Below are 18640 nucleotides of genomic sequence, written 5' to 3' on the forward strand. Positions count from 1 at the left end.
AATGCCCGTGGCTTGCAGCTCCAGGGGATCTGACATATGTGCATACGCTCACATAGACACATGCACATAGGCACACACAGATAAAGCCCTAAAACGGTGACAACCCCAGAAGTGGCTTCCAGCACGGCTGTCTTTGCAAGGAAGCAGCTGGGATGGGAGGTGCCTAGGCTTTTCCTCCGGGGCTCTCTCGGGCTGGGCGGGCAAGACGGGCTGATGCTCTCGTTCCTCTTGTCCCTGTCAGTTCCCTGAAGAAGATGACCGTTGGGATGTTCCTGGCTTCCATGGCCTTCGTGGCGGCTGCCATCGTGCAGGTGGAAATTGATGTGAGTTTGCTCTCTCTGGGGCTCAGAGGGTTAGGCGATGCCAGGTGGCTCCTCACGCGCAGTGGGAATTCCTGCAGTAAAGGGCAGTGCGAGGCTGGGGCGGGACACTGCGGGCTCTGCCATGGCAGGGCACAGGAGGTCCTGGAAGTGACGGGCGGGCTTCATTAGCTGGAAAGATGGCATGAGTTGCTTCCGCCTATACTACAGTTTCCCTGGTGGGGGATGAGTCCATGGAATTGTTCTGAACTCTTTGGTGAGAAGAGGCTTTGCCGTTCTCAGACAGGCACTTCAGAAATACACTGTGCTCCTCATGGAAAAGCACATTTTGGGTTTTAATATATCTACTGAGGGCTAACTCCTAAACAGATCTAATAATCTGTTGGGTGCACGTTTTCTAAACCAGCCCCATGCTCCCTACTGGAGATAAGGGCTTAGTTCCAGAGACAAGGACTACATGATCCATAAAACTAGAAGAGACTCTCCTCTCTCTCTCTCTCTCTCTCTCTCTCTCTCTCTCTCTCTCTCTCTCTCACACACACACACACACACACACACACACACACACAATTCATGGCAGTGAACATATACAAATGAATTTTCCCGTCTTAACCATTTCTAAGCATGCAGCTCAGTACAGTTCCCTTTACTGTGGAACCCGCACCACACATACTTCCAGAAATCATCCATCTTCCCACATGACACCTCTGCGATATTCAGAGCTAACTTCCTGATCTGTCTCTCCAAGGCCCACAGCAGGCACTGTTCCACAGTCTGTCTCTAGATTCCGCGCCGGGCATCACATGATCATAACCGTGGCGCGTTTATCCTTTTGTGGTTGGCTTCCTGTATATATACCCTCAAGGTTCACCCTTCAGAGGATATGAAAACAATCACCGTCGTTTTCAAGGCTAGATAATGTTCCATTGCCATGCCAAACGTAACAGGTAGACCAGGAGGCTTATCCAGGGGTTTGTCATGTCTCCCTGGGGTTTGTCATGTCTCCCTGGGGTTTGTCATGTCTCCCTGGATGCAGATATAGATTGCAGAGGGAGGTGACTCCAGAGTCCCGGGTGACCGTGACCATGCATAGATGTCCTCATGGTTGATTTCCCTTTCTTTTTCCAGAAAACTCTTCCAGTCTTCCCTGGAGGGAGTCAAGTCCAAATTAAGGCCTTGAATATAGGAGACAACAATATGACTGTGTATCTTCCTGGAATGCCCTTGACGCTTGAACAAATGTCTCAAGTAAGTGAGAGGGAATAAGACCTCCTGTTTCGTCTTCTCCCCGGCTCATACCCCAACTCGGAGCGGCCGTTCTTACGGGTCCTTGTACGAATCCCAAAGCCAGTCTAAGACTGACACATGTCAGTGTCCACCACGTGTTCCTCTCTAGACCGGTGGGCCTCTGACTCGAATGATGTGAGTTACTCATCACTCCAGCGCCCCGGAGAATGCAGACTTGATCTGTAGACCAGAAATACCACATTTCCATAGCGTCCCGCATGCTGCCGCCATAGGAAGCTACACTTCCAACATCAGGGAAGGTCCCGTGGTATCCCTGGAGATGTTGAACAGTCTCTACAGAGAATTCTTTGTTGTTACAAAGAAAGAGTGTGCGGCTGGCATTTCACCAGTGGAAGCCAGAGGTGCGGGCACTCAGCCTCCACAGGGGAATATTATCTGCCCTGGTAAACTCAGTGCTGGTGTCAGAAACCCTACTCCAGAGGTCACTGTCCCCGAATGCCGGTTCCCAGCCTTGAGTCTGGTCACTTGGTGAACCTTGAGGTCCTGACCCCAGTGACACGGGTTCATCTATTCTCATTCCTGACTCACAGCAGTCGGAGTAGTGGTGACAGGCTAAAGACGTCGAAGGTGTTAGGAGTTTGACTCCTCTCTTCCAGGATGCCCCATGTTGATTTTCACCAGAACCATTTGCTTTCCCCTTGGTGTTTTGTTTTGGGGGGGAGGGGTTGTTTTTTAATGTGTATAGGTGTTTTGCCTACATTATGTACCTGTTTTCCATGTGTGCCTGGTGCCCTCACAGGCCAGAAGAGGGTGATAGGTGGTTACAACCCATCATCTGGATGTTGGGAGGGTGTCACCATCCCTTAGAAATGTAGTTAGAGGTGGTTGCGATCCACCGTGTGGATGTTGGGAATCAAACGTAGAGATCCTCTGGAAGAGCAGCCACTTAAACGCTGAGCCATCTCTGCGGCCCCAGCCCCCGAACTGCTCTTTACAAAGTACTGTAAATGACTTCACAGAATGTGTTTCCAAAACCAAGTGTTTGGTGAGCAGTGTGGTCCCTGTGGCAATCAGGAAGAACTGTATGGAAGTGTGTCCTTGGGCATGGGAGCCCCCTGCAAGGTACTCTGGATGCGTATAAACATGGAGACGCCACGCGTCACTCGGCGTGACGGTGTGTTCAGATGCACAGCGCTGACTCTGCTCCTCCCCTCCCCCCCCAATCCAGACAAACAATTTCATAACTTTCGAAGCAGACAAGCTGACAAAAATAAACGTGTCTTCTCCTGGATCCCCAGTCGCTACGGTAGACTATGACTTTGAACCAGGCCATCGCTACACCCTTCTAGTGTGGGGCCCCAATAATTCCGTTGTGGTAAGTAGTTGATACAGCATTCTCTAGGCTATGTGCACTGTCAGAGACACGGATTTTTAAGTGTTTAGATTCTGTGTCTGAGTGTTTTACCTGTATGCACACATGTGCACCACACGGGTACCCGGTGTCTGAGGAGGTCAGAGAGGGCATCTGATCCCCCAGGAACCGGAGTTATGGATAATTGCAAACCACCATGTAGGTGCTGGGAACCAAACCCAGGTCCTCTGCAAGAGCAGCCAGTGCTCCTAACCACTGAGCCACCTCTCCAGCCTCAGGGCACAGCTGCTTATTGGTGTGACGTTGCTTTGTCTATAAAACAGTCTTCAGATCCTTTCTTCAAGGCCACAGGTCACTTGACCTCCAGTAAAGGTTTGGCTGGTGGATAAGGATGAGACTGCTATTAATTACAATTTTTTAAAAAGAAATTCAGGAGCCAGGTGTGGTGGCCCACACCTTTTTTTCAGCAGCTCTCAAAAGGCAGATGCTAGCCCGGACTGTCAGCAAGGCTCTTCCTAGCTGGCATAGCATTGCACACCTCTAATCCCAGCACTCAGGAAGCAGACACAGGAGGCTCTCTTTGAGTTCCAGGCCAGCCAGAATGGCAGAGCAGGACTCTGGCTGAAAAAAGCAAAACTAATAAAAATGTGAAGGTAAAACTGTTTGTGTTGTGATGAGTGTGTGCCCATGCTCGTGTGTACATGCGCTCTTTCATGTTATGTGTGTAAATCACATGGATACATGCATACATTCTCAGAGGCCTTTTGAGATAAATTGCTTAACACAGCTTTATTTGTATTAGTCTTTTAATGTGCATTTAATTAGGGCAGCCTAACAAAAAATATGGTACGTATATCAAACACAAGGCATAAAACGCATACGAAATATTTTTTGACAAAAATGCAGGCGTGTCATTTGGTACTTGAAGAGTGACGATGTAGTCGAACTGACTAAAGGAACTTCTTTGAGTCAGTGAGGGGAGTTTGAGCAAGAGCACAAAATAAAACAAAAATTAAAGCGCAATTAATGTTACTGGCCATGTGCTTAATTGGGAAGCTGTTGAGCGGCTTGTTCTATCAGGTATGTCCAGCCTGTGGCCCGCAGGAAGGGCACACCCCAGAGTAGCTCTGAGTGTGACCTAGCACAAATGTACTTCCTTGAAGGCTTAAGGTGTTATGAGCTCTTATTTTGCAATGATTTTTCCCAACTCATCTGCCCGGTTCCTACACATGAACTTTGTGTTGGCAACACGGGTGTTGCAATGTCTGAAGGTCGAACAATCTGAATTGTTGGAGAGTCATACTCTTTGGAACGACCTGCAGCCAGGGATCAATAACAGAAAAAGCCTGGAGGGAAACCAGGAGTGAAGAAATGGACCCCTTTCTAGGTCAAGGGCCAGTATCGTGCACTCTGAAGTGTTAGTATGAACTGATTCTAATGAGATGAATGTCAGGAATTACTTTGTTTTGTTTCGTGTGTGTGTGTGTGTGTGTGTGTGTGTGTGTGTGTGTGTGTGTGTGTGTGTATGTGTGTTTTGTATGTGTGATGAGTCTTCCTCTGTCCCACCAGCCAGCTCCCAAATAATGACACGGAGAGACGCATATTAATCATGAACTCAGCCTTTAGCCTAGGCTTGTTTCGGCTAGCTCTCATAACTTAAATTTATGTTAATCTGCACTCTGCTCCGAGGCGTTACCTTCTCTCTCATCTTGCTCCTCCTGCTTGTCCTGCGTCTCCTAGTGTCCCTGCCTTTCCTCTTCCCTGCGTCCTCTCTGCCCTGAAAACCTGCCCAGCTATTGGCCGTTCAGCTTTTTATTAAACCAGCCAGAGAGACACATCTCCACAGTGCACAAAAAGGCTGTTCCACAGCCTTTCCCCCCCTTTTTTGTCTACATAAAAATATGAAAGGGTTTAACTCCAACATAGTAAAACTATATACAATAAGAACAACCGTCAGGTATTGTCTAAATAAAAAGGAACGGTACTAACTTTAACAAATGAAGCTGTATGCGATAAGAACAATTCTCAAGTTGGACCTGGACACTGAAAATACTCCAGTGTCTATCTTATCTTGATTAATTTAAAGTTGCATAGTTAAGCCATTTTATTATAACTTGTATTGTCATCCAAAAACTGTCTTTTTAGACTTTTCAAAATGTTTTTTTTTCTAGACAATTTGAGCTTTTATGTCTCTCAACCTTACACACTTTACATCTCCTGTGTAAGCTTATTTTTCTGAATTTGGTAACAACGAAAATTGCAAAACTATAACTATCTAGTCTTCAACCTCCACCAGAGACCCAAGAAGCACAACATATTACTTGAGTAAGCAGTAAGCGCAGAGCAAACAACTTCCAAAACTATAGAAATGACAGAAACAGCTGGCTTCCTGGACAGTCACCCAAGGTTCCTCTGTAATGTTGGAGAATCTGTCTTCGGGCTGCAGCCTAGAATATCTAAAAAACGTTTTTTACGAAGTGGGAATTTTGAAGGACTTTCCTGCCTTGTCATGGCAAAGTTTGGCAGTTGCTTTCTTTCTGTGTCCTGGCTGTTCGGTTTGGACAGCATCCTGTCAGCAGTCAAGGCAAGGGCAGCTTCTTGCCCGAATAGCTAGCATAAGTACATTGAAAGCAAGCTCCATGTGGAGGCTCTTCATGCCCATCATCCTTTTTGGAAGTAAATTGGTGCTGCCAGGAGCAGGTGTATCTCACTGTCATTAAAAGCCTTATGTTATTAAATTTTTAATGCCATATTCTATAGATCTTTGAAGTGTTTGAAGACCATCTATTTAAAACATATCTCTGTTTGACCTTAAAAACATACCTACCATGACTATAAGTTTGATTGTTATAGATGACTAACTACTATCCTGTATTTTTTCATTATCCTAAGTAGCTTTCAAGGACTAGAACTTTACATTGCATTTTTAAATGAGCTACACAGGTACAATACCTTTAGCAAGAGTAGAAACATGTACACAGTATAACAAAAATAACCTTAAATTTGTATCAGTACACAAAAATCAATACCAATGTAAAATATTTGAAACTAGTGGCTGTCCAAAAGCAGACTCAACAAACTACCCTTTTACCCATCATTTCTATATTATGTCTGCCTTATTTCCTCCAGAAAGAAATCTCTGAATCTAGTCTCCTTTGCTTGGCTTTTTTCCTGACCGTGACCATGACCTTGTAGCCACCTTGTACACCTTGTACACCTTGTAGCCACCACCCCCAAATGACGAGAACCCATCCATCCCACTTCTTAGGAATGTGGCCAACATGTTCTCTAGACTACTTCCTGTTGTCTAGGGACACTGGCACCTTTGGGGGACTCTAAGAAAACTGGGATAATGGTCAAGTCCTGGAACAAGTAGCTGTATTATATTTTTTTATTTAGTCTCTGTGTGCTGGGAAAGTGCAGAGCTTATCTGAAGTCTTGGCTGGAGTAGTCTGAGAGGCTGGACCATCTCAGCTAGCCATGTTGAAGTTGTTCTGGATGCAGAACTTTGAGGAAGCTGCAACAGAGGAGTTGTGAGAGGGCAGAATCACCTGGGATACTACTTGTCTTTATCGGTGTCTGCTCCTTTTATTTTTCCAAAAACACACAGACTTTTAAAGGTAGCATGTATATATATATATATATATATATATATATATATGTATATATATATATATTCACACGAGTACAGAATGTGCAGTGTGCATAAGTCAGTTAAAGATGATTTTTTTTGTTGTTCTATGCTTGAGCAGGTAAAAGGCCCCTATTAACTTTATGTTTGTTTGGACTGTTAAACCAAGCCTCTACCCATGCCATATAAAAGGTGGCATGTAATAATAAGTCATGAGGATTCTACAGCCAACAAGATTTATCATGTCTCATCCAGTCTCGGAGCTGTTCCCATAGCAGAGGGATCAGCATATATGTCACCTGTCCTGTAGTCTTTCTTGGTTTTTTTCCCTCATGTCTGTAGCCCAGATCCTCAGAAGGTCTCCCCCAGTCAAATCACATCTTCATCAATTTTGAAGAGAACCATAACTTTTTGTTTCCTATAGAAACAAATGTATAACCTCTCTTCCGATGCAACGCATTTTCTGACTTCCATTTTGAACTTAAGACATTCTTAAAATATGTAGGCTGGTTTAATTTAGCCATTTCTGTAATCCAGTGTCTCTCAAGTAGCGTTTTTTTTGTGTGTGTGCACTAGCATTTAAGAAATTCAAAGTCAGCAAAGCTTCATACAGGATCCCGATACCCTGTATATTTCCCATCTTTATGTGGCTTGTTCTTTTTATATTAATTTACTCTCTCCTTAAAGAATTTATTATTTTTAAACTATTTTTTCTATGACTACACACATTTTCTTTTCTTCCTTCAGCATCTGAGCACATTTTTAAACATACTGCCCCTTTTTAGAGGCTTTCTGTGTCTGGCTCTGGCTTTACAGAACACCTACAGCGTTCTCTGGCTGCATGAGACAAATCCTAAATTGTCATGTCAGCTGCCGCGTGGCTCATCTTAGTGCATGGAGTGACATCCGGATGCAGCCCACAGGCAATGGCTGGGATACCCCAGCCCACCTGAAAGACTACAGCACGAGGAATCCACATCCGGCTCCTTGTCCAGAACTTCTCTTTGCTTCCTCGGGCCCTGTGTTTGAATATTCAAGCCTCCATGTTAGATGCCGTATGTACCGAGTCTGTCTGTCTCCTACCAGCCAGTTCCCAAATAATGACACAGATTTATATTAATTATGGAAGCTCAGCTTTTATTTATTTTTTGTTTGTTTTTTGAGACAAGACTTCTCAGTGTAGCGTTGGCTGTCCCGTAACTCACTCTGTAGACCAGGCTGGCCTCGAACTCACAGAGATCCGCCTCCTCCGCCTCCCTTGTGCTGGGATTAAAGACAGGCGCCACCATCCCCCGGCAAAAGCTCAGTCTTTAGCTTAGGCTCGTCTTGGCTGGATCTTACAAATTAACTCGTCTATATGAATCTGCATTCTGCCATGGGGCGGTGCCTCACTTTCGCCATTAAATCTCCTGCTTGTCATGCGTCCCCTCATGTCCCCAACGTTTCTTCTTCCCTTCGTCCCCTGTCCCCCAAAGTCTGCCTAGCTATTGGCCACTCAGCTTCTTAATAGAGCAATCAGAAGGATACATCCTCATGGTATACAAAAAGGCTATTCCACAACAGATATGTCTATGTATATATGTGTGTGTATGTGTGTTGTGCTGTGTATATGTATATGTATGTGTGTTTGTGTATATGTGTGTGTATATATATATTTGTATGTCTGTGTTGTGTGTGTATATATGTGTGTGTGTATATCTGTATGTCTGTGTGTTATGTGTGTGTCTGTGTGTTATGCGTGTATATATATCTGCATGTCTGTGTGTTATGTGTATGTGTGTGTATCTGTATGTCTGTGTGTTATGTGTGTTTGTGTGCATATGTACATGATGGGCACTTCAGAGAACAGAGCATGCGTGCCACCGTGTATGTATAAAGATGAGAAGACATCTGTGAAGTGAGTTGTCTCCTTCCACCTTTACATGGCTCCCAGGATTGCCTCAGAGAGACGGCTTGCACAGCAAGGCCTTTACACACTGAGCTATCACTGGTTCAGGAATATTTTTATATTATCTTTTTCTTTCTCTCAGGTAAAAGATGGGCTTAACCAGAAACCAGAAAAAGGAGAAAATGGGATCAGGTATGGAGATTTCTTTTGTTTGTTTTTATTTTTCAAGACAGGGTTTCTCTGTGAAATAGTCCTGGCTGTCCTGGAACTCGTTCAGTAGACCAGGCTGACCTCGAACTCACAGAGATCCACCTGCCTCTGCCTCCCGAGTGCTGGGATTAAAGGCATGCGCCACCACCGCCCAACTTTTTTTTTGGAGATTCCTTGTAAAATTGTTCTTTCAGCTTCCAACAGAGCTTGACACATCCCCTTAATCAAGTCTGTCTATAACAAGGGTATGAAAGCGTGACATTTGCGCCAAGAATGCTAGGCTGGTTCAGCCAACACAGTTCGCCATCTTAATAAGCTAGAGAAGAAAGTCTACTTGTCAACTGATGTAGGAAAATAATCTGATAGAATTCAGGATTCATTCATTCATCACACACACACACACACACAAATGTTAGCCTGTATCTGCCTGGTCACCAAGTCACAGGGTTCAGGGTGTCAACTCTCCGCTCTGGAAGCCAGTTTTCCTCGACATGCTCTGTGACCTGAGGAAAGTGCGTGCTCTGTCCTCCCCCAGACGCTGCCCTCAGAAACTTCTCCACTGGGCCCAGGTGAGGGTGTTCTGTCCGCACACCTTACTAGACAAAAAGAAGCACCCAGTCCTCCTCTTTAAAAAAAAAATATGTATATATACATATATGTATATATGTATTATGCATATAGAATTCTTCCTGCATGTGTGCTTGCAGGCCAGAAGAGGGCACCAGATCTCATCACATATGGTTGTGAGCCACCATGTGGTTGCTGGGAATTGAACACCTCTGGAAGAACAGCCAGTGCGATTAACTGCTGAGCCATCTCTCCAGCCCACCAAGCTCTCCTTTCCCTTGGTTCATTCCCAGAGTTCTGGAGACTTCCCCGGTGGCCCTGACTTAAAGGCACCCACTTATCATAACCAGTTTCACACCAAGCTCCCGCTGTCTTCTTTGATTTTGACAACCCCAGATTTCTCTCCAGGGTAACTAAAATTGGCATGGTTCATCTTGCCAGCACCAGGCCATGTGATTTTTGCCCCCCCCCCCTTATTTTCTAAGCACCTGTCTGTGCTGAGGTTGTCAGGACACAGTGCCACAGCCTGGTGGTGTCGATAAACAGGAATTTATGTTTCCATCGTTCTTCTGTCTGGAGGTCCGTGATCAAGGGGCAGTCGAGGCTGGTTTCTTGTGAGCCCCCCCTTCGTGGTTGGTGGTTGACAGCCATCTTCCTTCTCTCTGCCTGTCTGTATCCGGGCCTCTTCCTGCAAGGACACCAATTAGTCACGTTGGATTAAGGCCGCCAGACAGCTTCCCTCCCTTTGCCTCCTTAAATGTCTGTTCTCCAAAGACAGTCTCATTTTGAGGTGTCATGAGGGGTTTCAAGGGCATCTCTCTTAGTCCATAGTCCTTCCTTTGGGGGATTCAAGGGCAACTCTTAGTCCATAGTCCTTCCTTTGGGTCTTTGTCATTACATGTCCTGCCCTGCACAAGACACACGTGTGCACACGCACACACACACAGAGAGAGAGAGAGAGAGCTGCTCTGTATTTAGTATTTGGCTCTGAGGCTCTGAGCTGGAAGACCTCTGGGGAACATTTCCAGTGCTTTGATTCCCTTAGAAATGTCCTTAACACTGGAAGCCTTGGACAATGCCGACTATGGTATTTAGGCAATTTATCACATACAAGCACACACACACACATGCCATTCACACATACAAGTGCACACACATGCCATACACACATACAAGTACACACACATACACACATGCCATCCACACATACAAGTACACACACACACATGTGCCATACACACATACAAGTGCACACGCACACACGCATGTGCCATCCACACATATAAGCACACACACGTGCCATACACACACGCATGTGCCATCCACACATACAAGCACACATGCACACGCACACGTGCCATCCACACATACAAGTGCACACATACACACACAAATGTTAATGTGGTACCCTTTAAAAATTACTTATGGCCAGGCACTGGTGGCGCACACCTTTAATCCCAGCACTTGGGAGGCAGAGGCAGGCGGATCTCTGTGAGTTCGAGGCCAGCCTGGTCTACAGAGCGAGTTCCAGGAAAGCCTCCAAAACAATACAGAGAAACCCTGTCTCAAATTTTTTAAAAATTTATTTGTGTATAATAGACTATTCTATCAAATAAATATATGCCATGAAGCTGATGAAAGTGGGCCGTATATTTTAGGGATACAATGGTTTAAGTTGTTCCTTACAGTACTTACATGTCCATCATTATTGCTTCCTGTTGTATGTATCGAACAATCCACTATAATCTGTCACCTACCTGTTTGGTGGACAAAACAAGCACCTGATCTCCTATGGGGCAGTAAGATGTTCTTCCCTCCGGGGAGGTATAAGAATCTCAGCGTCTCCTATAGCATTGAGCCTCCAAAGAAACATCTGTAACCATGTATTCTCAATGTAACATTCTGTATAGTCCTAGGAAGGCAAGCATCTCACCTGCTTCCTCCTGAGGTTTAAACAAGGGGACTTTTCAAGGATAGAAGCCCTGGGACTTAGGGCTGAGGCTTTTGGTATCCACATCTGAGGGCAGTCACTTAGAACAGCCTCTTCTCACTGGGTTAGCTAACTTCTTTCTCGCAGATTTTGCCTCCCATCCCTTCCCCAGGCTCTCACAGGGAGCTGAAATGACAGGGTCTCCTCCTCCAGAGGAAGCCCTGCCTGGGGCTGTCATCCAGCAATGTTTTTATTCTTTTGTTCCTTCACCTGTTAAACTCTGAAACTCACCATGCAAGCAGCACAAAGAAAGCTTAGCTGCCTTCTAGAAAAAAAAGGAGTTGGTCCCCGTCTCCATGACTAGTTAGCTAATGCCCCTAAGAATCAGCAAGCTACACAGTTCCTGGCGTGCACACATACTGTTAGGTCAGTTCTTTCAACGGTGTTCTCCTGAATAGGTGGACAGGAACAACCGTGCGATAGCTAACTGCCTGCCTCTAGACCCCGGGGAATTTTCTGTACGCATCTGAAATCCCTTCACAGAGGAACATGACCTAACATTGGTACCAGACCTGTGTGACGGAGCATCCATTATCTCACGGCTTGGTTACAAGGCAGATGGTTCTCTGTTCCAGATTTGTCAACACCCTTGATGAGACGCTGAGCATCACAATGAGTGGGAAAGTGTTTGAAAACGTCCCCACTAACAACGCCAGCACTTACCAGTTTTTCCCTTCTGGCGTGTAAGTACCTCTTCTGGGCAGCTTGCTCCCAAACTCAAGGTTGTCTAGTATCTTTTTTTTTTAATGGAGATTTCTAATACCAAGATCCATAACTGCTATTGTTTCTTTTCTCTTAACAGAAAAGACTTCACAATAAACATCACAGAGATTCAGCCTAACTGTCCACGCGACTTTAAGTCTTCCAACCTCGACTTTGGCAGCGCGTACACCTATGTGATCAGGAGGATGGTCAGTGGTTCACTCCACCCCAGCAGACAGCCCGCTCGACCTCGGCTGGCGTGACTCCTCACAGACACTCAGGACACGCTCACGATTAACTAGAGGAGCTGGGATCTCCAAATGGGCTTAGAACTAATTCAACTCACCACTAATTCCTCTTTTTTTTAATTGTTCAAGAGAGAGAGAGAGAGAGAGAGAGAGAGAGAGAGAGAGAGTGTGTGTGTGTGTGTGTGTATGTGTGTGTGTGTGTGTGTGTGTGTGTAGCAATTGGAGTCTGTTCTCTCTACTACTCTGTGGGTCACAGGGTTCAAACTCAGTTGTTAGGTTGGATGGCAAGCCCCTTTCCCTACTGGGCTGCCATTCCCACTGGCCCATCACTGATTCTCTCTAACTTATTCTTGACTTATATTGACTGTATAATGAAACCCAGGAGACTTAGTTACACACTAGTTAAACTTTCCTATTGAGCAGTATTTGATGCCTCCTTACGGACTGTTGACTTTAGGATTTAATGTTTAAAGGGGGCAGGGTTTTACCCGGCAGGCTTCCAATACTGCACAGTTACATTTAACATGGGCACTGTCTGTCAGTTTGTCTGTATGAACAGATGTTATTCTAAAAGGTATCTCTGCCTCCTTCTCAACCGCCTGCCTGTTGCTTTGATGGTCTAGAGCGATGGCTGCCTGGAAGTGAAGGAATTTGAAGACATCCCACCCAACACGGTGAACATGGCGCTGCAAATCCCACAGTACTTCCTCCTCACCTGTGGCGAAGTGGTCTTCTCCGTCACGGGGCTGGAGTTCTCATATTCCCAGGTCTCTTGTCTCTTCCTCCCTTCTGCTCCCTGCGGCCCTCAGAAAAGCGCTGAGGGGACTTGGTTTGAATCAGGGATGCCCACATGCTCAGAGTCTCTTTTTGTCTTGTTGGTTGTGTAAGACAGGTTTTAGTATGTAGCCCAGGCTATCCTCCTGCCTCGGGCTTTCAGGTACTGGAGGGGTAGGCACACACCACCACTTATGACTTGTTTATAGTTTTCTTTTCTTAATTCTAGAAAGCATTATGGTGCTCTATTGTTCTTTCCTGTGAAACCGTTACGTTGTTACATTAGTTACTCCCTCTTGCTGTGATGAGACTAAGAGCAACTTACAGGAAGAAGGGCTTATTAGCGCTGCGGTTATGATCTGTGTAAATCGTAGTAGCGCTCTAGGCAGGCACGGCAGCCAAGGCAGGAAGCTGAGCACTCACGTCTTGAATTGAGCACTTACGTCTTGAATTGCAGGCACAAAGCAGAGAGAGTGAAATAATAGTGTGCTACAGGGTTTTAAACTCTCACCCCCAGCAAGGCCCCGCCTCCCCCCCAACAACCACTCAGACCAAGTATATAAACACCTGATCCTACGTGGGGTGTTTCTCATTCTAACAACCGCAGGTGTCTAGCACAGAGCAAAGGCTGCAAGGTCCACAAGACCTGTACCCCATGGGAACACGGTACTGTCAGTTTTGAGGGGCCGTACTCCCGGTCACACTGAAACTAGAGTCCTAAAAGGGGAGGGAGGATGGCTGCCCGGGTCATGGCGGCAGTTTCTGCATTCCGTGATGTCCCCAAAAGGCTCAAGCTGTGCACAGAAGTAATTGTCTGCCGGTCTGTGTTCCGGTTGCATTCAAGGTCCGGCTGACAATCTCTCTGTCATTCCCATACCTAATCAGATGTACTGCTAAGGACGAGCATAACACCTTTGCTCTTAGGGCAAGAGATGTAGCTCGGTTGAGAGGATGCTTGCCCAGCATGCGTGCAGCCATGGTTTCAGTCTCCAGCACTGTCTGAAACCAGGTGTGGTAGTGCACTCCTCTCATCCCTGCCCTGGGGAGGTACAGGCAGGAAGGTCGGAAGTTCAAGACCACCCTTGGCAACAGAAGTCTAAGGTCAGCAGTTAGGGTTTCTATTGTTGTAGAGAGACACCACGACCATGGCAGCTCTCATAAAGAAAACATTTAATTTGAGGTGGTGACTTACCGTTTCAGAGGTCCAGTCCGTTATCATCACAGCAGGGAATATGGCAGCCCGCGGGCAGACACGGTGCTGGAGAAGAAGCTGAGGGTTCTCCATCTTGATCCGAAGGCAACAGGAAGTGAGACGAACTAGGCGCAACTTGAGCATAGGAGACCTCAAAGCCTGCCCCTACAGTGACACACTTCCTCCAACAAGGCCACACCTCCTAGCTGTGTCACTCCCTATGAGCTTATAGGGGCCAATTTCATTCAAACCACCACAGCTAATCAGACAAATTTATTAGTACCCCAGATAGAGCTTTGTAGCTTTGTAACATGCACTCTTCCCGCCAGCCGCCTGGGGTCCCGTTGCCACCTCAGCCCCCAAATAACACACAGGACACTATATTAATTATGAAGCTGTTGGTCATTTGCCATGGTTTCTTAATGGCTAGCTCTGACTTAATTATTAACCTGTAATTATTAATATATATATTTTATAAGGTCCTATCTTACCGAGAATGCAGACTTTCGTCCTCTCTTCCTGGGAATCACAGGACGACCCTCTACTCATGACTACATTTCCCAGAATCCTCCTTGACTCCCAGTCCCACCTATCTTGCATCCCTATTGGCCAACAGTGCTTTATTCACCAACCAATAAGAGACATTTACAGAAGGCCATCTCCCATCAGAGCTTGATGTCTGAGTATTTGTCAGAGCCACAGCTAAGCCAGCGAACCCTGGCCTATCTCCCTTCAGGGTCTGTGATGGGCAGCGAGGGTGGGTCACCGCCGTCTGTGGCGACCACACTGTCTGACAAACACCGTGACTGCGACATAGGTGGTCAGAGCTTGAGGCAGGACATGGCAGGAAAGCTACAGAAGTGTAAGTCTGCAGCCCAGAGAGTAGCCCCACTTTGGGGAGAACATGCCACATGGCTTTGCCTGGAAGCTTGTGAGCCAAGTCCGTCAGCCTGTAGATCTGCCCCTGTGACTAAGACAACACTCCTTAAGCGTGTGTAAGTCTGCATCAGGAGGGTGCTCTCCTGATTGACGTGACCTGACTTTGTTTTTGTTACTTGGTTATCTACATATTTATATTTGGAGCGTGGTCGTGCTGCGGCGGAGGGCGTCCTCAAACTCGAGGTCTCTGTGCCTCAGCCTCCCATGCGCTGGGATAATAAGTGTGAGATACCATACCTGACTAAGCTTTTGACCTCTGATCTGTGCTTCCAGGATGCTCGGTACACCGAGCAGTGGGTGGGTGGGGCTCTCCCGGCTGAAGTGGGGACGGGGTTGTCATCCATTCTGCTTTGCTTCCTCAGGCTCCATCCAACATGAAGTCAGTGCTTCAGGCAGGCTGGCTTTTAACCGTGGCTGTTGGCAACATCATCGTGCTCATCGTGGCAGGGGCGGGCCACTTCGAGAAACAGGTATGAGGGGGAAGGGAGGTTGGAGGTGCCTTATTTTTGCCTGCATTTTTTGAGACGGGGGTCTTATGTAGTTTCGACCTTGCTGTGTAGCTCGAGGATGAGTTTGAACTTCTGACCTTCCTGATTAATAATGGTAATCCCCACGACACTCCCTAGCTATCTATAAGTGTGCATCCGGTTGAGTCCATGGCTACCCTTCCATTGGGGTTGTCACAGTGGCACTGGGCAGAGTCTCTCCCGGCTCTTATGGCTTGGAAACTGACACCAGGTTAACCACGTTGAGTTGAAGTCCCTACACCCCGTAGAGTCTGCTGTCAAAGGAAGCATCTGTCATCCATTCTGCGAATTCAGAATGCCTGTCTACCATGCACAAGGCTCTGAGTTCTCGTCCCAGCATGGGAAGAGAAAAAAGAAAAGAAAACCAGATTCCTTGTGCAGAAACTTCGCAACGACTTAAAGACATCCCTTAAGTAGTTGTGCCTTTCCGTTTAAAGTGAAACACTGGCTTGTCTAATGCTCACAGTTTTTGCACACAAGGTCTACTTGATGGCTTCCTGTCACTGCAAGCAGTTAGGTTATTTCCTGTGTCAGGAGTGGCCTTGGGGCTTCATGCTTCCGAGCTCAGGTACTGTCGGGAGACACCTATGCATAAGTATGTATATACGTGTGTGTACATGTTTACATGTATATGCACACATGTGTACAAGTATGTATGTATATGTGTGTATATATATTTACATGTACATGTATATGCATGTATGTCTGTGTGTATATACATGTATCTGTATGTATATGCGTGTATGTCTGTGTGGGTATAAATGTATGTGCATATGTATTATATGCATATATATGGGGGGCTGAGTGTGTGTATGTGTACCATGCACCTGCAGGTGCCCATGGAAGCCAGAGGGGCATTGGGTCCCCTGGCCTGAGTTTTGGGGTTTGTGGGTGTCCCGAGAACCCAGCCAGAGGCCTCTGGCAGATGCTCAGAACCGTGAGGCCATCTCTCACGTCCGTGTTCATCTCTTTGTCCTGCAAGACTGCTGCTTGCTCTCTTCAGTTTCTCGTCCCTCTGGCTCCAGCCACAAACCTTAAGAATTTTAGAAATTTACCAGGGGAGGTGTGTACTCCTTTAATCCTAGCACTCAGGAGGTAGAGGCAGGAAGATCTCTCTGTGGTCTTCAGAGTGAGAGCCAGGACAGCCAGAACTACACAAAGAAACCCTGCCTCAAAAAATAAAAATCAGAAAATGTCTCTCATCTTCCCCAAAAGTCTTGTGTTTCCACACCCCGTGTTGGCAGGAGAACGTCACCTGTTCCTTGAACGTCTGAGAAAGCTGGGGTGTCTCTGTTGGGTGCCCCATGTTTCCTAGCAATTTCACTCCCAGGTGTCCCCGTCGGCCTAGGAGTAGCAAGAAGACGTGTGTGTGTGTGCAGTGTGTTCGGCTAATGTGACCTGTGGCTCTTTGGTTTGTTTTCTCGCTCCAACTCCGGTCCTCCCAAGTGGGCTGAGTACGTTCTGTTTGCCTCGTTGCTCCTGGTGGTCTGCGTGATATTCGCCGTCATGGCTCGGTTCTACACCTACGTCAACCCCGCAGAGGTCGAAGCCCAGTTCGATGAGGAGGAGAAGAAAAAGGTCACGGGGAAGGACAACCCGTATGCCACCCTGGAGCCTGTCTCCCAGACTAACATGTGAGGGCCAGGAGGCGAGGGGAGACCCACCCACTCCAGCAGGGACCCCGACCTCTGACCCCAGGGTCAGGACGCTCGGTTGCACAGCCTTGATGGAGAAGACTTCAGAATCGTGAACAAATGATAACTAAGCTGTTTTCTAAACTCCAGCTATGGAATCTGGAATTCTACCAGGAGCCTTTTAATCTTTCATTTTTGGGGGGGCCGGTAGAGGGTTCAGGACAGAGTTTCTCTGTGTAGCCCTGGCTGTCCTGAAACTCACTCTGTTGACCAGGCTGTCCTTGAACTCAGAGATCCGCCTGCCTCTGCCTCCCAAATGCTGGGATTAAAGGTGTAGCCCACCACTGCCCAGTTTTGTTCAAAGCACACACTTTAAAAAAAAATACACTGGGCCATGTCTTGTATTTCTGTCACAGAAGTGAACTTAGTTCAGACTAACTTAATTTTGAAAAGGTAACTGTACTGTTTTTTTTTTCTAATGCTTTTATGAAAACAATGTTGAATTTACAGAGGGCTTTTTTAAATAGTATATAGAGAGTATCAGCCAGTTTAAGCTGATAACTTTACCTTAGGTTTTTTTGTTTTTCTAGTTTTCTTTGCCTTACCTTTTTAAATTATGTGTAACTCAGAAAGACCATCAAGGGAGGGCCAGTGGTGAGCTTTGAAGTGTCACTGCTGTGAAATAAACTCTTGTTCTTAAGAGTGTGTTTGTGTGTCTTTGGGAAGGGTGAGAAACCTTACTGTGCTATCTGGTTATACCATTGAATACATGCTCATTGAGATGTCTTCAGAAGTTAGTAAACACATTAGCAAAATCAGTATCCACACAGGGGAAACCCCAGGGACATGAAATACCAGTTTATTTCTTCCTGGTCTGGTTTTTCCCGGGGAGAGGGGGGGTCTTTTACCACGAACATCTTTCTATGTGCACATATGTGTATCTCGTTGTGTTTTTCTTGAATTGCTGAATATCCTCTTCTTGAGCCACGTGAGTTTTCATTTGGTTTAACGTCTGGCTCGTCTAAATGAGAGACTTCTTGGCCCCGTGGATTGAAGGCTCAAACGGAACAGGAGTTGAGTGTGGGGGGGCCACTATCCCGGTGCCCTGGAACAAAGAACCCCCCCCACTTCCTAGGGCTGAGTGTCCTCAGAGGAACAAGGTTACCCTAAAAGCTGTCTGCATAGTGGGAACCCAAGCCAGGCCTGTGTGCTGCGGGGTGGGGTGGGGTGGGGTGGGGTGGGGTGTGGGGGTTAGGCCACCCTTAGCACTGAGCCCAGAGCCCAGCCAGCGTTCTTCCTCCCTGTTCCCAACGCTTAGGGTCTCCTGGTCTCCATGCTCACAGAAAGGCCAGGTAGCTCAGAAAGAACCTGGGCTGACGGACTGCGCAATGACCAGCA

At 46.6% G+C, this 18640-nt stretch overlaps 1 protein-coding gene across 1 annotated transcript in view; it reads left to right on the forward strand.

Annotated features, from left to right (window-relative positions):
• Slc15a1 (solute carrier family 15 member 1) overlaps nt 1-17942 on the forward strand; it is a 46661-nt gene extending 28719 nt beyond the window's left edge. The window contains exons 15-23 of the mRNA XM_040744149.1: nt 242-323; nt 1449-1568; nt 2797-2943; nt 8602-8651; nt 11802-11909; nt 12029-12137; nt 12800-12943; nt 15444-15551; nt 17055-17942. Coding sequence (XP_040600083.1) covers nt 242-323; nt 1449-1568; nt 2797-2943; nt 8602-8651; nt 11802-11909; nt 12029-12137; nt 12800-12943; nt 15444-15551; nt 17055-17246 — 1060 coding nt within the window. The 3' untranslated portion in view covers nt 17247-17942. The remainder of the gene's footprint in view (nt 1-241; nt 324-1448; nt 1569-2796; nt 2944-8601; nt 8652-11801; nt 11910-12028; nt 12138-12799; nt 12944-15443; nt 15552-17054) is intronic.
• The last annotated feature ends 698 nt before the right edge of the window (nt 17943-18640 follow it).

This window comes from Mesocricetus auratus, unplaced genomic scaffold (assembly GCF_017639785.1).
Source record: "Mesocricetus auratus isolate SY011 unplaced genomic scaffold, BCM_Maur_2.0 Super-Scaffold_2245, whole genome shotgun sequence".
NCBI lineage: Eukaryota > Metazoa > Chordata > Mammalia > Rodentia > Cricetidae > Mesocricetus > Mesocricetus auratus.